Here is a 17,902-nt window from a genome sequence, read left to right as displayed (position 1 = left end):
GTGACGCTCATACTGTATAGGATCGACCACATGCATTGACAGTGACCTCACCATGTGTGACGCTCATACTGTATAGGATCGACCAAATGCATTGACAGTGACCTTACCATTTGTGGCGCTCATACTGTATAGGATCGACCATATGCATTGACAATGACCTCACCATGTGTCACGCTCATACTACATAGGATCGACCACATGCACTGACAATGACCTCACCAGGTGTGACGCTCATACTGTATAGAATCGACCACATGCATTGACAATGACCTTACCATTTGTGACGCTCATACTGTAAAGGACCGACCACATGCATTGACAATGACCTCACCTTGTGACGCACATACTGTATAGGATCGACCACATGCATTGACAATGACCTCACCATGTCTGATGCTCATAATGTATAGGATCGACCACATGCATTGACAATGACATCACCATGTGTGACGCTCATAATGTATAGGACCGACCACAGGCACTGTCTATGGCCATGCCATCTGTGATGCTCTTACTGTATAGGATATATAGTAGAAGCCTTTGAATGCCACTTTAAGCGAAGTGAATGTCATTCACGAGTCTAACAGGAAGTAAATGTAGAGTAACGAGTGCAAACTGAAGAGAATGCCAGTCATAGGTGTAGCAGGAGGTGAATGTCGCTCACACGTGCAGTTGGTGAATGTCAGCCATGTGTCTAATGGGACATGATGCCCTGTCATGGATGTAATGGGAGGAAATTGTTGGTTATAGGTGTAACAATTTGATCATACATGTATTTAGGAAGTAACTACATGTACCTCTTTGATAAAGTGTATTGGCACTGCATGCCTCCAAGAACTTGAATATTACTGGCATCTTTTTTTTTCTGTTTAAAATACAAGTTGTATCTTTTTAGCTGGTTTAAGAAACACACCAAAACTTGCTGGTCGTTTCAAAAGCTCACATGAGCTTATGTTGTACTTGTTTGCTATCTTGACAACTTTAAATCTTTGCCTATATATATGGTATGTGTGCTTGTTCTAGGGTTTCTATTTCTAATTTGTCCAGTAAAAGGTAACATTTCCATAAGTGGCTAGTTCAATTCTCTTAACAATTGACAGATACAAATACTAAACAGTTCGTATGTAAATGTATTAAAACACAGCTGCTGTGAAGTTGAAGAATTTAAAAGTAATTTTTTAAAATAGTTTATTTCAAAACATCATTTTCTAAATACATACATTAGTATTAACAAATTGAATGGCTTGATGGTCAATAGTCAAATTTACACTACTGGCATCAGAAATAAATTTTCATAATTTCTTCCTTCAACTTTAAACTTTATCACTGCAAAATTCAGAGTAGAATTATAGACCAGCCAATAGCACTTACTATGAACTGTCCATTTATATAAAGAGTCGCAATTTTGTTCACTTCTAAATGATCCCAAATATAAATCCCCAGTCAACAGTTTGTGCTACTGACTGGTCTATAGTTTCACAATAAAATTTACTGAGCTAAAGTTAAATATGTCCTGTTTATGATTTCCATATTTATCCAGAACATTCCAAGTTCATTTTCATTACTGATCAATTTCAATATACAACCCAAGGGAACATACCGCAGTAACTTCCCAATTCAACCAATCAAACCTGTGTTACTATATATACCACAGTAACTTCCCTATTCAACCAATCAAACCAGTGTTACTATATATAACACAGTAACTTCCCTATTCAACCAAAATCAAAAACCAGTGTTACTATAAAATTCCTGAATAATAAACAAGAGGGTCATGATGACCCTGAATCGCTCACCTGAGTAATATGAGCCACATTTTTAAAATGGTACACTGATGCTAAAATATTAGAAAGTAGGTCAGTCAGTTTTAAGATTGGTGTGCAAAACTGTACATGTCATCCAAATTTCAAGGCTGTATCTTAAAAAACAAGGAAGTAGGTCAGTAGATCAAGGTCACAGTCAAGTGACACCTAATCGCTTGTGGTCGCCAGGTAATTATAATTAAACAGTCTAGGAAATATGATCTGATAATTTTTGAAGTATTTTTTCCTATATAAGTCATATAAAAAGTGACCCCCGGGGCTGCGCCCCTTTTCATCCCGGGGGCATAATTTGAACAATCTTGTTAGAGGTCCACTACACAACGCTTCATACCAAATATCAAAGGCCTAGGCCTTGAACTTTCAGTCAAGAAGATTTTTAAAGATTTTTCCTATAAAAGTCTATGTAAAACTTGGGACCCACAAGGCAGGGCTTCTTTACACCCTAGAGGCATAATTTGAACACTTTCTGAAGAGGACCACTAGGCAATGCTACGTACCAAATATCAAAAGCCTAAGCCTTGCAGTTTCAGGCAAGAAGATTTTTAAAAGAATTTTGCTATATAAGTCCATGTAAACTTATGACCCCTGGGTGGGGCCTCTTTTCAACTCAGCGGCATAATTTGAATAATCTTGGTAGAGGACAACTAGGCAATGCAACATACCAAATATCAAAAGCCTAGGCCTTGCAGTTTCATACAAGAAGATTTTTAAAGTTTTTTTTTCCATTATAAGCGTATGTAAAACTTGGGACCTCCTGGGCATGGCCTCTTTTCATCCAAGGGTAACAATTTGAACAATCATGGCAGAGTACCACAAGGCAATGCTACATACCAAGTATCAAAGGACTAGGTGTTGTGATTTCAGATAGGAAGATTTTTAAAGTTATTTCCATTATAAGCCTATGTAAAACTTGGGATCCCCAGGGCGTGGCCTCTTTTCACCAAAGGGTAACAATTTGAACAATCTTGGTAGAGGACCACAAGGCAATGCCACATACCAAATATCAAAGGTCTAGGTGTTGTGGTTTCAGACAAGAAGATCTTTAAAGTTTTTTCCTATATAAGTTTATATAAAACTTGGGACCCCAGAGTGAGGCCTCTTTTCACCCCAGGGGCATAATTTAAGCAATATTCATAGAGGACCATTAGATGATGTCACAAGCCAAATAGCAAGGCTCTATGCCTTGAGGTTTTGGACAAGAAGATATTTAAAGTGTTCTGCATGGATTTCAATTCTTTGGGCAATTTTGAAAGGGGGCCACCCAAGAATCATTCCTGTGAAGTTTGGTGTAAATCTGTCCAGTGGTTTTCAAGAAGATTTTTATAGAAATTGTTGGCACTTGATGCACTACGCACGACGGTCATCAAGCAGTCACAAAAGCTCACCTTGAGCCTCTAGCTCACGTGAGGTAAAAAGAGGCATAAAAACTGCAGGTAGAGATACAAATCTTGTCACATTAATGTAAATTGTCACTAAGTGCAAGAACAGAAAGTCTGAAGTGAATATGTTAAGTAAAGAAGATGATATTGGACTTCATAAAAACTTTAACCAAAATTTCTATTAAAATTAAAAACTTAATAATAAAAAGGGCATAACTCTGGGAATATTGCAGATAATTTCATAATTTGTCACATTAATGAAAACTGTCACTATGAGCATTGAACATCTTAAGATTAGTAACGAGATATAAATTGAGCCGTGCCATGAGAAAACCAACATAGTGGCTTTGCGACAAGCATGGATCCAGACCAGCCTGCGCATCTGCGCAGTCTGGTCAGGATCCATACTGTTCGCTTTCAAAGCCTAATGGAATTAGAGAAGCTAACAGCGAACAGCATGGATCCTGACCAGACTGCGAGGATGCGCAGGCTGGTCTGGATCTATGCTAGTCGCAAACCCACTATGTTGGTTTTCTCATGGCATGGCTCAATTGGACTTTTTCAGTTTAACCAATGTGGACAATAACTCTCTTACTGTATGACTAACACAGCAGAAAGCATTTTTTACATAATTTTCAGATTACATGTGTATCATTATAAATAAATATTGACATGGACTTACTGGAGAACATTTTGTATTATTCTTGTTCTTATAATTTGTTCACAATTACAACAAACCAAAAATCTTCTTAAATTTTTAAAGAATATCAAATAAATCCAGAGACATACACCTTTAAACAAGTTACAATTAAAAATCAAGAGCACAATCATTGGCGCCAACACTTGTTTGGAAGTGCTTGACATAGGGTAAAATTCAAGATGAGTTTTTTCTGATTATATTCAAGTAAGCTATAGCTCATATACATTTAAAGAAAAGTAGACTTATACAAAACTTTTATCAAAATTGACAAAATTAATTACTTGATTTTTTTACAAAGTCAGATGAGCTAAAAGTGTGTTTGCTCTCATTTCAAGGTTAATGGCAGTTATTGCCAACACTTTTTCAAACCCTGTTACTCTACATCTATATTCAAAACTGCCAAGTGCCATCCTTGGAAGTATATCCATTTCCTCCCATTTGTTCCTGTCACATCATTGCCTTATCATTGTTTTCTTTTCAGAGTTACCAAACTTGTCAATGCACAATCACAGTAGTTGCCCTTGGATGAAAAAAGTCACATGACTATCAGATTGTGCTATACTGGCAGAATGTTTTGTGTGGTTTTTGATGCAGCTGCATAAAATATTTTTGAGAAAAATTTCATTCCAGTCTGTCCCCCAGGGATATAACTCATGATATACCTGCAAATAGAAGGGAAATAAGTCATGACATACCTGAAAATAAAAGGGAAACAACTCTCACAAATATGTAATGCACAAATATATCCATTTTGCCAAACTATCATTTTTAAAATTGACCAATTTCATAAATTTTGTTGTTGTTTAAATAAGAGGGTCATTAAGACCCTGTATCGCTCACACGTCCTAGGTATTATCACAGGTAACCTAGTATCCAACTTGACCTAGATTTGAGCTGTGCCATGAGAAAACCAACATAGTGGCTTTGCGACCAGCATGGATCCAGACCAGTCTGCGCATCCGCGCAGTCTGGTCAGGATCCATGCTGTTCGCTAACAGTTTCTCCTATTCCAATAGGCTTTAAAAGCGAACAGCATGGATCCTGACCAGACTGCGCGGATGCGCAGGCTGGTCTGGATCCATGCGGGTCGCAAAACCACTATGTTGGTTTTCCCATGGCACGGCTCATTTCATTACAAGAAACAATCTGACAATGTTTTTTTATGTAAATCAGGTAGAACATTTATCAGGTTTGTTAGTGATTTGACCTAGTTTTGGTCTCTAGTTGACAGAGTGGTGTACTTCACTTATATTTTATACAGACATTCATCAAAAGTAAGATACTGAATATGGCTTCTAGTAGAAAATGTGACCTCTTGTGTGTTTAAAAGAATTTTCTATGATTTATCATAGTGACCAATCTTTTTTTTTTTTTACTTAAGATAGTCCTTTACCTAGACAAATATTTTGACATTTTAGAAAATCATGCAGAAAATGTGGTCTCTCGAGTTTTCAAAATGTTAACAGTTTTTTCTATGATTTTAGCTAGTGACCTAGTTACTGAACCAAGATAAACCACATTCAAACCTGACCTACATTTCACAAAGACAAACAGTCTCACAAAATCCTATGGAGATCAAATTATAGTGTGACCTCTGAAGTGCTAACAAGGTTGTTCTATGACTTGAACTTGTGACCTAGTTTTCGACTTCAGATACTTACAGGTTATTAGATTTGTATTGAGTTCTACAGCGGAAATATTGCACGACTTTAGGAGCGCAGTACTATTCTGCGAAAGAATGAGTGCATATTTCTCGATGCAAATCTAATAATCTTTTTATTACATACACATTTATACTTAAAATTATTATGTAAATGATATAAATTTATTCTTAAGCCCGAGTGCAACTGTAAATATCGTCGTTAAAGATCTTTTAAACGCAACGAGATGCATGAAACTGATGTCATACACCCGATATGAAATTTGAACGTCAATATGGAAAAATAGTGACATTTCAGGTTAATCCATTGAAACTTAATGGAGTTTATAAATGAGTATATAATAATCCAATTTTATCTCTGTCTAGATTTCACTGAGACAAATATTCTGACAAATATTCAATATTTATGAAGATCAGGTAGAAAATGTGCTCCCTAGAGTGGACACCAGGTGTATAACATAATAATGTTCCTTCGGACGTATAAAAAAAGACTCGAAACCTTTTCAGTAAATCAACACTGCTGGCAGAGAAAGAAATGCGAAGTCAACTAGAAAATGCTTTTGTAAAAAAGCACATGTCTCCCCCAATGCAAAGTCCTATAGGCAAGAAGTCAATAGGGGTCAGGAGCGAAAGTCGAAGAGACACTGATGGTTGGCTGCAATAGGGATCATCTACTTGGCATGTCCAGTCATCCCGCTAAATTTCAACACTCTTGGCCTAGTGGTTCTCAAGTCACTGTTCAGGCTCCTGTGACCTTGACCTTTGATCAAGTGACCTTAAAATAAATAGGGGTCATCTACTCTGCATGTCCAATCATCCTATTAAGTTTCAACATTGTAGGTCAAGTGGTTCTCAAGTTATTTCCAAAAAATGATTTTACATGAACAGGCCACTGTGACCTTGACCTTTAATAGACTGACCCCAAAATCAATAGGGTCATCTACTCTGCATGTTCAATCATCCTATGAAGTTTCAACATTCTGGGTCAAGTGGTTCTCAAGTTATTGATTGGAACTGGTTATCAATGTTCAGGCCTCTGTGACCTTGACCTTTAACGGAGTGACCCCAAAAACAATAGGGGTCATTTACTCTGCATGAACAATCCTCCTATGAAGTTTCAACATTCTGGATTGAGAGGTTCTCAAGTTATTGATTGGAAATGGTTTTCCATGTTCAGGCCCCTGTGGCCTTGACCTTTAACAGAGTGACCCTAAAATCATTAGGGGTCATCTACTCTGCATGACCAATCATCCTATGAAGTTTCAACATTCTGGGTCAAGTGGTTCTCAAGTTACTGACCGGAAATGGTTTTCAATGTTCAGGCCCCTGTGACCTTGACCTTTCACAGAGTGACCCCAAAATCGTTAGGGGTCATCTACTCTGCATGACCTATCATCTTATTAAGTTTCAACATTCTGGGTCAAGTGGTTCTCAAGTTACTGACTGGAAATGGTTTTCAATGTTCAGGCCCCTGTGACCTTGACCTTTAACGGAGTGACCCCAAAATCGATAGGGGTCATCTACTTTGCATGCACAATCATCCTATGAAGTTTCAACATTCTAGGTCAAGTGGTTCTCTAGTTATTGATCGGAAATGGTTTTCCATGTTCAGGCCCCTGTGACCTTGACCTTTGATGGAGTGACCCCAAAATCAATAGGGGTCATCTACTCTTCATGATCAAACATCCCATGAAGTTTTAACATTCTGGGTCAAGTGGTTCTCTAGTTATTGATCGGAAATGGTTTTCAATGTTCAGGCCCCTTTGACCTTTGATGGAGTGACCCCAAAATCAATAGGGGTCATTTACTCTTCATGAACAATCATCCTATGAAGTTTCAACATTCTGGGTCAAGTGGTTCTCTAGTTATTGATCGGAAATGGTTTTCAATGTTCAGGCCCCTGTGACCTTGACCTTTGACGGAGTGACCCCAAAATCAATAGGGGTCATCTACTCTTCATGGCCAATCATCCTATGAAGTTTCAACATTCTGGGTCAAGTGGTTCTCTAGTTATTGATCGGAAATGGTTTTCAATGTTCAGGCCCCTGTGACCTTGACCTTTGACGGAGTGACCCCAAAAACAATAGGGGTCGTCTACTCCAGCAGCCCTACAACCCTATGAAGTTTGAAGGTTCTAGGTCGAATGGTTCTCCAGTTATTGCTTGGAAATGAAGTGTGACGGAAGGACGGACGGACGGACGGACAGGGCAAAAACAATATGTCTCCTGGGGGAGACATAATTAACACTAAGTTGCATTTAAGCATGGTGTTGGATGCATGTTTCGTAAATATTGAGAACGTCACAGCTTCTTGTATAGAAAATATGTCAGCTTACCAAACTAATGCAAGAATCTGTATCACTGCAAATATTACTGTAAATATTGTACTTTTTACCTGAAAATAAACAAATTTAGGGTTATCATTACAGTTCACTGATCTACAATATTGCATATGGCTCGGGTGGATTTAGTTAAGCCTGGACCCCACAAGGCACTTAGCGCCGTGTGTGATCCAGCCTGGCAAAATCCACGAGAGCCAATTGCATTATTGCTGACCAAGGCACTGTTTAAACAACCTTTTCATTATACACATATACCTATTTCTAGTATCAGCCAAAATTCACTATAATTTTAAATAAAAATGTCGGAAAACTTGTTTGAAACAGTGGACTATTTGGAACACTGAGACGCCATTATTACATCAATTCTTATTGAACATTTTTCTGTAACCCAATGGGAGTTGAATACAGGGTTTTGTATTCATTAATAAAGTACATGCTGTATTTGAGACAGAGAATTTGTAGGTATCTGATAAACGCAGTTCTGGCTACAGTTCTTTACTGCAACTAATTAAATCTGTTTAAGGGATCTTAAAATAACTGCTGTACATTAATACACTACTGGTAAGCTCACAAACGTGCGTGTGTTAATTGAAAGTCCACTTTGGGGCACTCATTCCATGACAAGCTGGCAACAATTTTTACAGTTTGCTGACTTTGTATAAATTTATGACCTGCATTACATTTACAGTGCTGTACATTGTCCACCCATTAGAACACTTCCTTTTGGGTTTTTTTTTAAGTCACACAGAAACAGTTCTATCTTATGGCAACTTTACACCTTTTACCGGTGGAGAAAACACCAGGGGCCTCCACGGACACTCACTGGAGTAGACCAGTAATCTTCCAAAGGTGAGCTGGAAGGCTACCTCACAAGACAACTATTGTAGGGTTCACACCCTCAAGAGTGTATTATTGCATGGATTCATTTATCAATAAAATGATATTAAAGATACCAAGGAGAAGAAGTTTTCAGTTACATAAATGGAGATGTTGTCAGTTACTACTTTCAAGCTTGTATACACTACCGTAGGTTAAGTGACTTAGAACAGCAAAATGATTGAAATACCGTTCAAATCCAAATAACCTCTCAAAGTAAAACAAAAGATGTTTCTGTTGGACATAAAAAAGTTTGTTGATCAAGACTAATGCTGAGACTTGGATACAATGTTGTCATATTTTCTGGTCTTTTCACATCATGGAGTCCATTCAATATCTGTGTTACAGAATTCTATGTAAGCTAGTGCTAGATGATTTGAGGGATGCTTGGGTGCATTACATGCTTCCAAAAGATCTTCTTTAAGATTTTATCAACTTCACATCAAAATTTAATTAATTGAGGGTCTCTCTGATGATATTTTATGCAACTCCTTTAAAAGCCTCATAGCAGATAACTGACAAATTGGTGCTATGCACCTTAACCCTAACCATGCTGGACACGACTGGTTTTGCTTTTGCGACCAGTGTGGATTATGATCAGCCTGCACAACCGTGCAGTCTGATCATGATCTGCACTGTTCGATATTCAGCCAGTATCTTTTTGGTAAGCACCCCTTTCAACAGTTAATGGTACTGTCCAAATTGGAAGATGGACAAGTTCATTATAGAAATTTAGGATGGTAAGGGTTAAGTAGATGAAAATTATTGTAACAATACATACCTAAAGAAGATATAACAGTTTCATGCCGAGGGAACAATTCAGATTTTTCAGAGTTCTATCAAACTAAATACGAAAAACAACTTACCCATATTGAAAAATATATTGTTGCAAACATTGTGCCAAAATACACAGATGTGAATGGTAATCTTTCTACTGCTAGTAAATGTTTTATGTGATTCATGGGTCCCCATAACATGGAAAAACTGAAACATACAAAAGTAAATAGCAAATCTATGATAGATTAATGAAGTCTTTATTTATAGTGTGTGAACCAACAAAAGAATGACCTGAATGTTTCTTTGTCTTAACTGTCTTTTTTAGCAAACATCATGCAAACAGTAGCATTAGTACTGCAGGGGAAAATTTCTTTCCCCTCCTTTCAGTTTCAGTATCTAAAATTTGATATATAATGAGTTTAAATGAATCTAAATTTACAAATCAGGCTTTGATTCAAAGTCACTGCTGATATCCCGACTAGTGTTCAGTGTTTGGAGATTTACTAAAAGTGGTACTGTTTCCAGTAGTACTGGCTTTGACTCGACGCTGGAGAGGTAAATATGACACCTGCCCTGGACTGGAAGTAAATTGTTCAATCCATTCCAGATCATCTGAGATGGGGACTTTCGTCAACTACCCACCCTAAACAAGAAACTTTACTTTACCTAAAAATGATGAATAAGCTCCCAACTGTGTACAGCATGGCAAACTTCCGAGCTTTCAGAATCAATATTGGTATATACAAGCAAGCCTGTAATCAAATAAAAAGTTCGGAATGTACAATGTCATGTTTCTTCATAGTTTCAATCAAGGACACTCTACTTAATATAAACAAGGCAGTCTGAAAGACAGCTAAATCCCCCGCCACTGCTATGGATAGTGAAAGGGTAAACCTTTGATTTTAGCTGTGACCTTGACCTTGAATTGACATGGCTGACTCATGAATTCTGCACAACGTCTTGATGAGGTGATCATTTGACCCAAGTTTCATGAAAATCCTTCAAGGGGTTTAGGAGATACAGAGCTGAAACCTTTGACCTTCAGTTGTGACCTTGACCTTGAGTTGACATGGCTGACTCATGAGTTCTTGATGAGGTGATCATTTGACCCAAGTTTGATGAAAATCCTTCAAGGGGTTTAGGAGATACAGAGTGGACACAAAATGGAAGGCTCAAACCTTCGACCCTTAGTTGTGACCTTGACCTTGAGCTGGCATGGTTGACTCATAATTTCTGCACATCGTTTTGATGAGGTAATCATTTTACCCAAGTTTTATAAAATTCCTTCAAGGGGTTTAGGAGATATAGAGCGGACACGAAATGTAAGGCTCAAACCTTTGACCTTCAGTTGTGACCTTGACCTTGAGCCGACATAGCTGACTCATAAGTTCTGCACATCGCCTTGATGAGGTGATCGTTTGACCCAAGTTTGATGAAAATCCTTCAAGGAGTTTAGGAGATATAGAGCGGACACAAAATGGAAGGCTCAAACCTATGACCCTAAGTTGTGACCTTGACCTTGACCCGGCATGACTGATTCATGGGTTCTGCACATCGTCTTGATGAGGTGATCATTTGACCCAAGTTTGATAAAATTCCTTCAAGGAGTTTAGGAGATATAGAGCGGACACAAAATGGAAGGCTCAAACCTTTGACCTTGAGTTGTGACCTTGACCTTGAGCCGACAAGGCTGACCCATGGGTTCTGCACATCGTCTTGATGAGGTAATCATTTGACCCAAGTTTCATGAAAATCCTTCAAGGAGTTTAGAAGATATAGAGCGGACACAACATGGAAGGCTCAAAACCTTTGACCCTAAGTTGTGACCTTGACCTTGAGCCGGCATGGCTGACTCATGGGTTCTGCACATTGTCTTGATGAGGTGATCATTTGACCCAAGTTTTATAAAATTCCTTCAAGGGGTTTATGAGATATAGAGCGGACACAAAATGGAAGGCTCAAACCTTTGACCTTGAGTTGTGACCTTGACCTTGAACCGACAAGGCTGACTCATGGGTTCTGCACATCGTCTTGATGAGGTGATCATTTGACCCAAGTTTCATGAAAATCCTTCAAGGGGTTTAGGAGATATGGACCGGACACGATTTTGTTACGGACGGAAGGACACAGACCATTCCTATAATCAGGGCTTCGGAAATTTGCCGGTTTGTCGGTTTTGGACCGATTTTTGACTTTTCAGACCGATTCGTAAAGTGAAAAAACGAATAAAATCGGTCGCGTAAAAATGGAGAAAAGTATAAATTTCGGTCCGATATCTCAATACACGATCACCTGCCAAGTAGGAAATTGTTGGTCGCACCTTCAGATAATCAATAAACGTGTCAATCGGTCTGATTGTCACTTTGATAATCGGTCCGTAATTAGCGCGTGACGCAATCAGTGCTCGCGCGGCACCTCCTTTAATGTTTGCAGACAGCCGACTGCGGTGTATTAAACATTTTGACTGGTTTCCTAACGTTTCTGACTGGATCCACATCATTTCGACGGGGATCCACTTCTTTTATTTAGAATCCGACGGATGGTTTATTTCAAAAGGCTATGTTTGATCACGGTAACAAACAAATGGTCGCTGCATTTAATCAAAGAGCTATAATTGTACATTACAGGTCATTGATTTAATGAGACATCACACGGAAAACCGATAAAAATAATTTTTATAATTACTTGATTTGAAAAAATTACATGATTCATTGGTTGGGGCTCCAGCTGAAACAAATGCAGAAAATCGTCTTTGCAACCCGACTGTACAAAAAAGATAAAAATGGACGGGCAACCACGAATGATAAAGAAAACCGGAGTGGCACTGTTTATCAAATCGGTCTTTTAAAAAAACGTTTCAAAATGAAATTTTGTTTACATCAGAGAAGAGAACATATAACTTTATAAAATGTAGTTGCTTATTGAAGTACAACGTAAGTGAAATGAAATATCCGTGGCCAACCCGCTTGACGTTTTGGTGCTATACATGCGGGAAATTCGATCTCAGCGTTCACATAACGTACACATTCGGTCCGCGGCAGAGTATTCTTTAAATACTTAGGCTGTTTAGCAGAGAATATGTGTCGTGTAACTCACTTTGACGCATTGTATTTTATAGAAATTTATAGAATTCCGTCAAAGAATGAGGAAACATCACGAAGTATCTGCCGTGTATACGGTATCGAAGTCACGTGCGTTGGCTTTTAGACTAGTTACGCACACGGTGTCAATGCCTCATATTATCTCGGAAAAACATCGAAATTTAAACAAAGTAACGATCACACATAACACTGAATAACTGTCTTCATTGTATGGTAACGCGCGGTGACTGGTAACTCAGTTTTAATGCATGACATGCTTATTTCTTTACCCTATCACGTTTTACAAAATATGTAATATTGGGAATGCGGTGGGTGGGGTAGCGCCGATGTCAGGATTTTCGTTTCAGACCGATTGAGTTATCAAAATTTCCGGAGCCCTGCCTATAATCCCTCCGCCACGGCGGGGGATTAACAAATAGTATATCTGGTAATACTACATTAAACTGGTCTGAGAAGTTTCAAAAAAGCACATGGAAATATTCCATATCCAGTCTCTGAAATTACAGGAAAGTTATATAAACTCTGCATTTTATTAATCATTATTTATGTATATATTATTTATGTATGTAAACTTGAGAAGAGTTGTAGCAATAAATATTTATCTATTTTAGGTTGATTGTGAAGCAAGTTCTACAACTTATATTAATCAGACACTTCATTATTGGTGGAATCCATTGCTATGAGGGAATGAGAAAAGAGGCCAGTTTCCCTTTTAATGCCGAGCACCAAGCAAGGGAGTTACTGGTACCATTTTTCAAGTTTGGTATGATGCGGCTGGGGATCGAACCCACGATCTCCCGCACTTAAAGCGGATGCTCTACCACTAGGCTATCATGGCAGTTATAATAATAATAAACAATAAATATTAATTATCACTTTATCTTCAGCACAAAATGCTTCAAGAATGCATTTAAATGAAGAAATTAAAATTTCAATATTTGTTATTTTAAGAAGTCATTTCACTGTTTTTACAGTATCCAAAATGTACTTCTACAAAATTAATGCACCTATGAGCTAAATCACTACTACATTTTTCAATTACTACATATTGATGAGCCAATGGCTTCAAGTCAAATTTTTTAGTCTGTTCATAAACATAAAAATTATGCTAGAAAGGTAATGTCTTGGTCAACATACCAAAGAGAAACAGAAAGTCCCCATCAGCAGACAGATCACAAACCCTAGAATTCTTTGCTTCTTTGTCTGAAATCAAAGACACAATAACATATGATCATTCATTTTGACTTTTTCTAAAGTAAATCAGAATTTTCTATTGGCACATCACTTCTTTCAGTTACAATTCAAGAGCCTTGTCAGTTTTGTTACCATCGGTTCCAGTATATCTAATAATGGAGCTGGGGCAACACGGATGGATCATAATCACTGTGTGTGCTCGAGGTTATGCCTCTTGGAAATTTTTAAGCAGATATATATATGAGCAGCACCATGAGAAAACCAACATAGTGGCTTTGCGACCAGCATCCGCGCAGTCTGGTCAGGATCCATGCTGTTCGCTAACAGGTTCTCTAACTGCAGTAGGCTTTGAAAGCGAATGGCATGGATCCTGACTAGATTGCGCGGATGCGCAGGCTGGTCTGGATCTATGCTGATTTCAAATGTTGGTTTTCTCATGGCGCGGCTCAAATATTTATGAACATCAAACAGAAAATGTAGCCTCAATCTAGAGTGTTAAGATTAAGAAGGGTTTTTTTCTTATGATTTAACCTAGTTTTGTTTGTTTGTTTGTTTTGGGTTTAATGCCATTTTTCAACAGTATTTTAGTTAAGTAACGGCGGGCAGTTAACTTAACCAGTGTTCCTGGATGAACCAGTGCAAACCTGTTCTTCGCAAGTAACTGCCAACTTCCCCACATGAATCAGAGGTGGAGGATGAATGATTTCAGACACAATGTCTTTTATCAAATCGTCCTGGAGAACATACAGCCCGCCTGAGGACTGAACTCACAACTCTGCGATCCATAGATCGGCGCTCTCCCTATTCAGCTAAGTGGGCGGATGATTGAACCTAGTAACTAGTGGCCTTATTTTTGACCTCAAGTAAACCACTTTTGAAAATGACTTCCATTTTGTTGAGAAAAACATTCTAAGATTCATAATGATGAAGTATAAAATGTGGCCTATAGAGTGTTAACAAGGTTTTTCTAAGATTTAACCTAGTGACCTAGTTGTTCACCTAAGGTATCCCAATTTTTAACAGGCCGGATGGGATTTCATAGAGACAAACATTTTAACAAAGAATAATGATGATCAAATAGAAAATATGGCCTCTAGAGTTTTAATAATGTTTTTTTCTAGGATTTGACCTACTAACCTAGTTTAAGACCTCAGGTAACCCAGTTTTGAATTTGAAACAAAATTCATATGGGCAAACATTCTGACAAAGTTTTATGAAGATCTAGTAGGAAAATGTGGCCTCTAGAATGTTATTAATGAAGTTTTTCTAAGTTAAGTATATTTTATAGTCCATGTATGATGACATCAATACCTTAACTTGTGACCTTGACCTTGAGCCTGCATGGGTGACTCATGGTTTTTGCAAACCAACTCAATAAGGTGAACATTTGACCAAAGTTTCAAGAAAATCCTTCAAGTGGTTTAGCAGAAAAGGAGAGGACAGGAAATTGAAGGCTCAAACATTTGAGTTGTACCTTGACCTTGAGTTGGCATGAGCAAATTTTGAGTTATGCACATCGTCTTGATAAATGGAATATTACAGCCAAGTAATATTAAAATCCTTCAAGGGTTCGAGGAGATATAACGCAGACACAAATTGGAAGGCTCAAACCTTTGACCTTGAGTTGTGACCTTGACCTTGAGTCAATATGGCGGACACAGGAGTTCTGCAAATCGTCTTGATACGGTGATCATTTGACCCATGTTTCAATCCTTCAAGAGGTTTAGGAGATACAGAGCGGACACAAAATGGAAGGCTCAAACCTTTGACCTCGAATTGTGACCTTGACCTTGAGCTGACATGACTGACTCATCAGTTCTGCACATCATCTTGATGAGGTGATCATTTGACCCAAGTTTCATGAAAATCCTCCAAGGGGTTTAGGAGATACAGTGTGGACACAAAATGGAAGGCTCAAACCTTTGACCTTGAGCATGAGTCGACATGGCTGACTCATAAGTTCTGCACATCGTCTTGATGAGGTAACCATTTGACCTAAGTTTCATGAAAATCCTTCAAGGGTTTTAAGTTATATGGAGGTGACACAATTGTTACGGACGGAAGGAAGGATGGACAGCGTGGTGGGGATTAACTAAATGACTTTCACAGTCTTAACACGTTTTTCAATTCTTACCAAGAGTCACTCATACTCTGCAATTTCCCACCATTTCATAAAAGTGGTTCAATTTTTCTTTCATTTTTCATGTGGCTCTAAAATCAGGCTATTTAAAAGTTAGCAAAATAAATCTGTCTCAGGGATTTTTTATATTGTTATTTATAAACATCTGTGTCTCACGGGGAGTTTGTGCACAGTTGTTGCAGTTCAGCACTGGTTAAACAATCAAATCTGGTAAATTAAGCCATACCTTAACAGATAAGACAATCAGAAATAATTATGATGCCAGTTACTTCAAAGTATAAAAAATCTCTCATTATCTCATTAAGCTACTTTTCACTATGAGTGGCTCATGAACTTCTATGCTAGAGTGGTCCATGTTACTGCAAAATGCCAACTAGACTTAAGACAGACTTAAGACTATAGTCTTTTGATGCCCCATAATTCTACCTACAGAAATCTACTTGTCATTGTCAGAGGAATAAAATGGTAAACTGTTCTGCTCTGTTCAGATTATCTGTAGTTCATAGGAACCAAGACAAATGATTTCCATTCTTGTTAATATTTATCATCATGTTACTGCTGCTGTCCCCACAAGTTCTAAACATTCTCACTCTACTGAACGCGTGAAGAATGAAGTAGTAAAAGGAATATGTCTTGTACATTCATTTATATAAATGGCAGTCGAAATAAGCTACGACCGAATTGATGTACACTTCACAATGAGAAATAGGGTAATAAGAGCAAATGGCGATTTGTCAGAGACAAATTCCAGTTTAATATAACTATATTGCAAATTATAACATGAAAACAATTAAATCATCAAATAATTATCAGTATAAAGTGCGTAAATTACTATCGTACCAGGCCAGGGCACAGAGGGTCTTTCTGGGCCTGTGAAAACCAAGTGTTTGCCACTTCATTTGAATCATCATAAACTTTAGACTCTGATTTCCGAAATGGATTAAATTTTCCGAAACTAAATGCACTGCCCGATCCATTCTCAGCGCCCAGTAAAGGTTCTTTTGACTGACTTTTTGACATGTAATCCTTCAAACTTTGACTAATGTCGGCCATTTTGTAAACACGTTCTGGCTTGTGCTTACTAGATTTAGATATATGCTAAGGCCTGGTATCTTAACTGAATCCAACGATATCCGCTGTCGTCCTTCGCCCCATCCGAACGCACCAAGCAGTTATCTAATGGATAAGCAAGAACAAGCCAACGAAAATCCCACTGAAAAATAATTCAAACAATCTAAATTCGCCCGTTACCTCACTCAAGCTATCTATATAAGACTGCCTTTGAAACTATTTTATACTTCTTTGTTCTTTTTATAGTTGTACAAATACGAAATCTGCATTTGTTTGTTATATTTAAATGCATTTGTTTGTTTGTAATAATTTTACAAAAATACGATTTGACAGAAATCAAAATGATTAATCCGTATGCGATAGATGGGAATCCCATTCCGTATCATACATGAATATACATTTCAAATATTCTTTTGTGTTTAAATTACATGAACTACAAGAACTTTAAGTACATATATCGGTGGCGGAAACTTCCCCTTCGGAAAACCAACCACTGCATTGGCTTTTCCTTTCATCCTGAACGGGAAACTTGTTATTAAATATAGTAACTTTCTTTCCGTTCGGGAAGTAAAATCATCATTTTTTGACTTGTTAATTTCTTTCAAAAGACCCGGTGCATAAGAATATGCATGGTATCATTAAATAAGGTTAATTTCCTGCTCGGGAAACTTTGAAATTAAGAAATATGAAAATTTTATTATGACACTAGAAAAAATCTGAACGGAAGAAATTTAGATACAGAATATTTTATTTAATGACACCATGTATACTTTTATGCACCGGACCTTTTGAAAAATGATGATTTTGCTAACCGAACGGAAAACAAGTTACTATATTTAA

The 17,902-nt window shown here is 37.7% G+C and overlaps 1 protein-coding gene across 2 annotated transcripts; it reads right to left on the bottom strand.

The window, feature by feature from the left end:
* Window positions 1–1,171: 1,171 nt before the first annotated feature.
* Window positions 1,172–17,204, bottom strand: LOC123526461 (uncharacterized). Of its 2 annotated transcripts, XM_045305617.2 has the most exons (6): window positions 16,832–17,176; window positions 13,795–13,860; window positions 10,223–10,308; window positions 9,646–9,763; window positions 7,898–7,956; window positions 1,172–4,564 (listed from the first exon to the last, which is right to left on the bottom strand). In XM_045305617.2, the coding sequence occupies exons 1-6, from the start codon at window positions 17,042–17,044 to the stop codon at window positions 4,459–4,461; spliced, it is 648 nt and encodes a 215-aa protein (XP_045161552.2). In that variant the 5' UTR covers window positions 17,045–17,176; the 3' UTR covers window positions 1,172–4,458. The 2 variants fall into 2 exon arrangements, with proteins under 2 accessions (XP_045161552.2, XP_045161553.2); XM_045305618.2 differs by lacking the exon at window positions 7,898–7,956 and having other exon boundaries at window positions 16,832–17,204.
* Window positions 17,205–17,902: the final 698 nt, after the last annotated feature.

This window comes from Mercenaria mercenaria, chromosome 14, assembly GCF_021730395.1.
Source record: "Mercenaria mercenaria strain notata chromosome 14, MADL_Memer_1, whole genome shotgun sequence".
NCBI classification, from domain to species: domain Eukaryota; kingdom Metazoa; phylum Mollusca; class Bivalvia; order Venerida; family Veneridae; genus Mercenaria; species Mercenaria mercenaria.
The sequence above is the reverse complement of the archived record's forward strand: the minus strand, read 5'-3'. Positions and strand labels throughout refer to the sequence as shown.

What these genes read in the sequence shown, in the direction of transcription:
- LOC123526461 (XM_045305617.2), bottom strand. Translation starts at nt 17,044, where the DNA reads ATGGCCGACATTAGTCAAAGTTTGAAGGATTACATGTCAAAAAGTCAG. An exon ending in ACCCTCTGTGCCCTGGCCTG is followed by an intron (nt 13,861 to 16,831) that starts GTACGATAGTAA and finishes CTTTGATTTCAG; the next exon opens with ACAAAGAAGCAAAGAATTCT. An exon ending in CAATATATTTTTCAATATGG is followed by an intron (nt 7,957 to 9,645) that starts GTAAGTTGTTTT and finishes GTTTATTTTCAG; the next exon opens with GTAAAAAGTACAATATTTAC.